Source organism: Coregonus clupeaformis, chromosome 17 (assembly GCF_020615455.1).
Source record: "Coregonus clupeaformis isolate EN_2021a chromosome 17, ASM2061545v1, whole genome shotgun sequence".
Classification (NCBI taxonomy): domain Eukaryota; kingdom Metazoa; phylum Chordata; class Actinopteri; order Salmoniformes; family Salmonidae; genus Coregonus; species Coregonus clupeaformis.
This window is the reverse complement of record NC_059208.1, coordinates 9,841,628-9,850,554: the sequence shown is the minus strand read 5'-3', so window position 1 is coordinate 9,850,554 and position 8,927 is coordinate 9,841,628. Positions and strand designations below refer to the sequence as shown.

Sequence of the window (8,927 nt, the reverse complement as noted above, 5' to 3'; positions counted from 1 at the left end):
TAAATTATTATGGTTCAAGGTCACAGCAAATTGAGGTTCTGTAGGCCTATCTAAGATTTTTTATTTTTTATTTTACTTTCTATTGCAACACATGAAATCAGAATAAAGATGAGACTCCTTTTAGGATGGCTTAGCAATTTCCAACTATTCATTTTTGTTTGTTTGTTTAGAAAAGTGATTTTTAGAATCCAAACTTGCCAACTGCAACGTGAAGGTTCTGTAATGTTTTGTTGAAAAACATCTTCAACTGATATATATATAAGATGCAAATCAACTTTATTTTTATGATACATTTGTTGCTTTAGCATAGGACAGTCATAAAGACTTACGTAGAAACCTTGAACTTCAGTGCGTCATCAGACTCTCCTACTGGACATTCCGATTACGACGGGAACAATAAGCGGAGTGCCAAGGAGGGTCATAGGGGAACGTTTGAAAGTAATATCGACCATATGCAAAATACCACAACGGATGTTAGTCATCACACAGCTCCGAGGAAGTACATGTCAAGTAAATGTACTTGATTTAAAGCGAATTAAGATACCTGTCACACTTCTATCTCTTGCTATATAACCTAGTGCAGTACTACAGTGTGGTCACAAAGACGCAACAGGACCAAAGGGAAGGCGCTGTAGAGCGGCAGAGCGCGCGGACTGGAGCAGAGAGAGAACTGAGCGGAGGTTGCGACCAAGGAACATCATTTTTGCGCACGCTTAAGGCATTTATATGGAGAGGAGACGATACCAGTTTCCGCAGGTGTAAACATCGAGCTCTCAAAAGTCATAGTGTTTGAAAAACATTTGAACTCAGTTTACTTGAATAGCCTATTTCTACTTTTGAAAATAGACGAAGAAATAATACTTTTAGGGCTGAATAGTTGCGCGCAACAGATAGCTGCATCATGAAATTACTTCTGCCGCTTGTGATAGCTTTTCTTGCTATTGGCCAATTTTTCTGTGAAGAAATTGGTCCAAAAGAAGATCTTGATTATTGGACAAACGATCAAATTACGGTAGGCATGATTTAATGATTTGACATAACAAGAAAATTATGTTATTTTTTGTTAGAATCGTCTATTAAACGAATTTTAAAAATGGACATGGATATTTTTTTAAATCTATGATTGCTTAACTATTGGAAAACATTTTTATATTTATTTAATGGCACAGCCTTGTGTTTTGTTTTACTAAAATTGTTGGAAGTCATTTTAACAAATGTTTATGACACATATTTGTATGCTGATGTCTGTTATAGGTTAATTTACCTGTTTGGAGAGTTTGGTAATGCGTAATTACGCATGTATAGAGACAAAGCATCAACCATTTCCCCCGCAACACAAATGTCGGGTGAAAGATTTGTTATGATTCAATGGGCATAAATTATGAGCTCTTAGCTCAGTGTACAGCGATCATTACTTTAGTCCCAGACTGAAGCTTCATTCACATGTAGCGCACGTTCTCACTTTGACATTGCGGGTTGGGCGCCTGCCAAGTCTCTGGGCGACTCTTGGGGCTTATTTCTCATAAACATTCTGCAGGTAGGCCTATATGATCATTGCCTCGCCCCTGAGGCAACACAGAGCGTTTTAACAAGGCGGGTGGGCTGTAGTCTTCAATAAGGAAGGAACCAACGGAACTAGGATGTCTTGGATAAGTGATGGGCACTTTAATGAGCGCGGGGCCATTAGCAGCTGTTGGGCCTCTGCTTTTAGACTAATGTTGACTCTAGATATATGGGCTACCCCGTCAGATAAAAATAGGATCGGATATGAAAGTTCACACGGGGTGTCTTTACTGTAATATATTGATTGCCCTGCGAGATTAGATCTAGTGCTATAAAAATATACGATATTTTACGCAGAGCTATAGACTTGTAGGCTATAAGGGAGTCAGTCTCCCCCGACCTCCTCTTATACCCTATGTCTAATGTTCCGTTCATTTGATTTCCTCCCTCGTGCAGGACGAGTGGCTGTCGTCTGACCCGTTCAGAGAGATACTGCGGAGAATGACGCGGAAACCGCGGCCTCATCAGTTCTTTGGCCTGATGGGGAAACGCTCCTCCGGTAAGACCGTGCTTCCTCGCGCCTCGTCCTGTTCCCAGCCTTCACTCTCTATAAGACATTTTCCGTTTATTGAAATTAAATGGAATTAAATTGAATGATATGCATTACATGTACATTTACATTTTTAGTCATTTAGCAGACGCTCTTATCCAGAGCGACTTACAGTAATGCAATTAATAATTACAAACTGTATGTCAATATTTTTACGCACGTTTTTTTCCTATTCATAAAATAAATTACATTATTATAGGCCTACATTGATTGATGTTTTTTCCCCCTTTCTTCCAACAGCAAATGCACAGATAACCCGAAAAAGTAAGTGACAAACTCGTAATTAATTAATCTTTTTAATTCATTTTGGAGAAGATTTCCCAATAATTGTCCATGCATTCCGAATTATGAAGCCATGGTTTATTCAGTTATAATTAGTTTTTCTGAAATGTTACAAAGGGACAAGGACTGGTGAGGCACAAATGTGTAGGCTAGCCAAGTGCGTGTAGCCTATCAGACACGGTTAAGGAACATCTATTGTGAGCTCAACCCAGGTGATGAGAGCGTTATTTGTACATCAGGTCAGGTGTTACAAGTTATGATGTTTGATGACATTGACGCCGTGAGTACTGTTCACCTGTACTTCACCATGTGGGATGTAGAGGTTCGTGCTAACCATGCGTGGGAGGGAGAACACACACCAAATGTTGCCCAGCAGCAAAATAAGAAAATGCATGGGTTGAATAATTATATTTATTTTGCATAATGGTAAGTAAAAGTCAAACGAAAGAGAGGGAGAGAGAGAGAAAAAATTGTCAGATGTTTTAATTAAATCACAACCCACACAGCTAACAGGTCGTTTGAGGGATTTAAGGAGACAGTAGGTGGTCGTCTTAATTATGCCTTGAAAATCCCTAAATTCCCTCGCTAGGATACGTTGTCTTAATTCTGCCTTGAAGACCTCTATTACCTCGCTAGAATACATAGTCTTAATTCTGCCTTGAAGACCCCTCTATTTCCTCGATAGGATAGTAATCTTAATTCTGCCTTCAAGACCCCTTGCTATGCTTTTGGGGACCCTAATCAAGATTTGGTTGGCCCCCCTCTAGACGGGGAAAATACGTATTTAAAAATATATATATATATATTTCCTGCAAATCTACACATTTTCCAATGGGGTGTATAGAAAATGTAGCTGTTTTAAAATACGTTTTCTGCAGTTCTACCCATTTTGCCATGGGGCAGAGAGAAATTGTTGTAATTTTATAACATATTTCATGCAACTCTACTCGTTTTGCCATGGGGCAGAGATAATTGTTTTCAGATTTAAAGCTAATTTCCTGTAATTATTCACATTTTGCCACTACATTTGCCATGTTAATGACATCTTAGTGAGAGTGACTAACATAATCCAAATGTCCCCCCTGGGGTCAGTCGGTATTCGGCCATAATTACTACAACTTTAGATAGCTGACTAACTTACCAAATAAAAAATGGTTAGCTGAAATGGCTAATTGAGCGACTCAGTGATGACATAACAAGAGAAAAATTGCTGATGCACAACCAAATTTCGAATTTGCACCTTGTGTATTCTACTATTCTAACTCTCAACAGTAAATTGAGACCCCGACTGAGTAAAAAAATGTGATGACGTTGAATCAACATGGATTTGCAAAAAGTAGTCCACGAAAGGAAATTTGTCAACCAACTTTGAACCTAAATCTAATGACATGGTGATATATATATATTTTTTTTCATGCAGAATTCACTGTAGTTGACAACTCAACCAAATGTAAATCAATACTAGACGTTGAAATGACGTCTGTGCACAGTGGGAGAGAGAGGGATATCCCACATCCCCTCTGTTCAGTCATTTAGGCATTTCCTAAATGACTCCCCTTCTCCGTGAAAGGAGGCAGCAAGTGCAGCATAAATACAGTGCATTTGGAAAATATTCAGACCCCTTCCCTTTTTCCACATGTTGTCACTTTACAGCCTTATTCTAAAATGGATTTAAAAAATAATAAGCCTTTTCAATCTACACACAATACCCCATAATGACAAAGCAAAAACAGTTTTTTTGAATTTTTGCAAATGTATTAAAAATTTAAAACAAAAATACCTTGTTTACCTAAGTATTCAGACCCTTTGCTATGAGACTCGAAATTGAGCTCAGGTGCATCCTGTTTCCATTGATCATCCTTGAGATGTTTCTACAACTTGATTGAACTCCACCTGTGGTAAATTCAATTGATTGGACATGATTTGGAAAGGCACACACCTGTCTATGTAAGGTCCTACAGTTAACAGTGCATGTCAGAACAAAAACCAAGCATTGAGGTCGAAGGAATTGTCCATAGAGCTCCGAAACAGGATTGTGTCGAGGCACAGAAATGGGGAAGGGTACCAAAAAAATTCTGCAACATTGAAGATCCCCAAGAACACAGTGGCCTCCATCATTCTTAAATGGAAGAAGTTTGGAACCACCAAGACTCTTCCAAGAGCTGGCCGCCCGGCCAAATTGAATAATCAGGGGAGAAGGGCCTTGGTCAGGGAGGTGACCAAAAACCCGATGGTCACTCTGACAGAGCTCCAGAGTTCCTCTGTGGCGATGGGAGCACCTTCCAGAACGACAACCATCTCTGCAGCACTCCACCAATCAGACCTTTATGGTAGAGTGGCCAGACGGAAGCCACTCCTCAGTAAAAGGCACATGACAGCCCGCTTGGAGTTTGCTGAAACGTACCTAAAGACTCTCAGACCATAAGAAACAAGATTCTCTGGTCTGATGAAACCAAGATTGAACTCTTTGGCCTGAATGCCAAGCATCACATAATATAAATAATAATATGCCATTTAGCAGACGCTTTTATCCAAAGCGACTTACAGTCATGTGTGCATACATCACGTCTGGAGGAAACCTGGCACCATCCCTACGGTGAAGCATGGTGGTGGCAGCAGCATGTTGTGGGGATGTTTTTCAGCTGCAGGGACTGGGAGACTAGTCAGGATCGAGGGAAAGATGAACGGAGCAAAGTACAGAGAGACCCTTGATGAAAACCTGCTCCAGAGCGCTCAGGACCTCAGACTGGGGCGAAGGTTCACCTTCCAACAGGACAACGACTCTAAGCACACAGCCAAGACAACACAGGAGTGCCTTCAGGACAAGTCTCTGAATGTCCTTGAGTGGCCCAGCCAGAGCCCGGACTTGAACCCGATCGTACATCTCTGGAGAGACCTGAAAATAGCTGTGCAGCGGCGCTTCCCATCCAACCTGATAGAGCTTGAGAGGATCTGCAGAGAAGAATGAGAGAAATTCCACAAATACAGGTGTGCCAAGCTTGTAGCGTCATACCCAAAAAGACTCGAGGCTGTAATCACTGCCAAAGGTGCTTCAACAAAGTACTGAGTAAAGGGTCTGAAATACTTATGTAAATGTGATATTTCCGTTTATTATTTTTTATAAATTTGCAAAAATGTCTCAAAACCTGTTTTTGCTTTGTCATTATGGGGTATTGTGTGTAGATTGATGAGGGGAAAATCTATTTAATCCATTTTAGAATAAGGCTGTAACGTAACAAAATTTGGAAAAAGTCAAGGGGTCTGAATACTTTCCGAATGCACTGTATATCTGGTATAGACCAATGCGTTGCTGGAGCCTTGATGCAGGCATGACTGTACATCACTCATCATTAGAGGCAAGGACAGAGAAAGAGAGAGGGGGAGGGTGATAGAAGGAGCGAGAGAGAGAAAGAGATAACGAAGGAGAGAGAGGGATGGAGGAAGAGAGAGAGCGAAGGAGAGAGATGAGAGAGAGCAAAGGTGAGCGAGAGAGCGGGGCAGAGAAAGGGGGAGAGAGAGCGGGAGAGAGAGAGTGCTTCGATCAATGCCCCAAGGACATTTAGGCGTTAAATTAGATTGGTTACGCTGATGATGGAAAGATGGACCCGAGCATCTCACCCTTACATTTACACAAACTGTATAATATAATATATACATTATACAGTAATACATATAATATAATATATACATTATAATAAATTACAGTATATAACACACAATGGAGGGGCCAAGCACTTATGATGTCCGGAGGGAAAACTGAGAAGAAATATTGCAAGTGACTCGTGACTAGACCACCAATGGAAGTTGCACAGGATGCCATCGCCCCGTTACGATCATCATCATTCCCATATCTCTAATGTGTTGACAGATAGGGTATGTTGACAGATAGGGTATCCCAGGGGTCTCACGCAGAGTTTTATAACCCCACCACTCCCCCTTCTCCCCCACATCCTCCCCCGTCTCCTCCATTCCCTCCACCCTTATATTATATTCCATTAGGGTGATCCACAGAGGTTGACAGAGACGCCCGTCAGTCTGTGACGCGTGTGTCCCCTCAGGACATGCATCCTATCCCCGCCCTCCTAGGAAAAACAATCTCCAACCACTACCCTTCCTTCCAAAACGTGTGGGTGGGCGCCGCTATATCCCTCAGTCACTAGGGCAAGGGGACGGAGTCAATCCATCAATTTGCACAAGACTAGAGATCTGCCAGAGTGGAAGGAGTGTAGATATTATTCTACACACTCTCCTCTCACCATTGAGGTTATACACTAGGCATTGCATCACTGACTAAAATGATTGGTCACACTTTATTTGGATGGTCCAGATAGATGATCTACAGATGGTCATACTGTCAACGCCATACTGTTATCTGTTGATAAGCAACTGCTTGGTAAGGTTACAGTTAGGGTTAGAATAAGGGTAAGGGTTAAGGTTAGGGCTAAGGTTAAGTTTAAGGTTAGGGTGTAAATAATATTGGCAGTAACTGGAAGAACTCACACCTTTTTGTTCTACACACTAGTCACTCTATCACTCGCTGTCTATAATTGTAGTGTCAATGGTATTGGCTCTCTTCTCTTTCAGGGCATAAAATTAACTCCTTTGTTGGACTGATGGGCAAGAGGAGCCAAGACGAACCAGGTAAGGGCCTCATATGAGCTTTTTAACCCACTGAGTCGAACCGAGCTGAACCAAGCTGTTCTTAGCTGGCCTGGTTACGAACCCACAATAATTGCTGGAACCCTGCTAAAAATGACAATCTGAAAAGAAACTGTGCTGTGTGATTTACAAGCTTTCTCCAACTATAGATTCATATGAGTGGAACACACAGCAGAACTACGACAAGCGCCGCTAACCGGTTGGTCTGTACTCAGTCCTCTGCTATTGGTCCGCTTCTCATCCAGTCATTCCTACAGAAGAGTGGAAGGGGTGTCTGATGCCGAGTTTTGTTTCCTCCAAAATATGTATAGTCAAACTTATTGTAATAAAATGTCTGTTTTCACATCATGGTGATGTAGCTGTACTGTACCTGACTGTACCAAATTTGATTTGTCCAGGAAGAAGGGGTTGAAAAGGAGGGCAGGAGTGTGATCTGAATAAGGTTTCAATATTCCGGTTGTTTTTCCCAAAATTCCCAGGTTTTCCAAAAATTCCGGTTGGAAGATTGGAATTAGAAAGGAAATTATTAGAAGGACATTTCCAGAATCCTCCAACCAGGATTTCTGGGAAAACCTGGGAAATTTGGGAAAGTTAGTGGACTGTTTGTCACCCTTGGTGTGAACTGATACTCCTACCGTACCTTACAGAAACATTATGTTATTTAATGTATGTCAAAGTATTAGTACCATCAGCATATCATATGTTCCAGAGAATACTGTTGTCGTGGACCATCAAAGCAAAGCTCTACCCCAGGGTATGTAGAAAATTGCACTGCCAATCACACTGTCTAGTGCCTCATAACTGTTTTAATCACAACCGATTGTGCTGTAAATAAACTACACACGCTGGTACACAACAGACATGCTGCTCTGTCAGGGCACGTTCTCATTTAAATTGACTGTAAATTAAACTGTCAAACTGTCATGTTTATAACACCAAGACCTATGGTATGACAGAATACTTGTATGTAATTGCGGCTTGATATATTAAAACTATTTTCTTTATTGGTGGAACTTTCTCTTCTTATTTTCACTGGTAGGAATATGCTGCGTAGAGCAGGGTTCCCCAACTGGTGGCCCGCGTACGGAATTTGGACCGCTGGTGGTTTTATTTGGCCCACCAATTTTTCTGAGCAAAAAAATACTGTTTTTTTTTTGTGTGTGATTTTCATTGTTGGACATAAAAGACACCAGGAAATAATCTCCAAGTGATTATAATTTAAGAAATCTGTTCCCAAGTATTCCCACGTGGGTGGTCCTCTGTAGCTCAGCTGGTAGAGCACGGCGCTTGTAACGCCAAGGTAGTGGGTTCGATCCCCGGGACCACCCATACACAAAAATGTATGCACGCATGACTGTAAGTCGCTTTGGATAAAAGCATCTGCTAAATGGCATATTATTATTATTATTATTATTAATAGAGAGACACGACATGATCGTATACAAATGTAAGCAAGGTTTGAAATGATTATGTTTTAGTCAATTTGCAGTCTACAAATAATTTGTAATTATGTTCAGGCCCCCCGACCATCCACTCAAGAAAAAAAATTGGCTCCTGATCCCTGGTGTAGAGCATGTGTAGAGGGTGTTGATATTGTGGAGTGGTGCACCCCTTGTGGAGTGATGCACCCTCTGTCGGACAAAGAAAGTAGCACACAGTTGTAAAATTGGCCAACCCCTCCCTCTCACACCCCACAAGTCGATATGATCCAATACCTATACCACTTAGAATGCATGCCCAATATATAGCTTTGTACTTAAGTGATATGCTAGTGTGGATATTGTAATGCAGACTCATGATGAAGATAATGACCACCCAAAAAACTAAACAATAACATGTGAGATAGATATTGTCAAGGGTGTGGAGCACATTT

General features: G+C 41.1%; 1 protein-coding gene across 1 annotated transcript; it reads left to right on the top strand.

The window, feature by feature from the left end:
• The first annotated feature begins 390 nt into the window (after positions 1-390).
• Positions 391-8,058, top strand: LOC121585616 (protachykinin). The gene is made up of 5 exons (XM_041901941.2): positions 391-1,012; positions 1,960-2,062; positions 2,354-2,377; positions 6,980-7,036; positions 7,204-8,058. The coding sequence occupies exons 1-5, from the start codon at positions 902-904 to the stop codon at positions 7,248-7,250; spliced, it is 342 nt and encodes a 113-aa protein (XP_041757875.1). The 5' UTR covers positions 391-901; the 3' UTR covers positions 7,251-8,058.
• Positions 8,059-8,927: the final 869 nt, after the last annotated feature.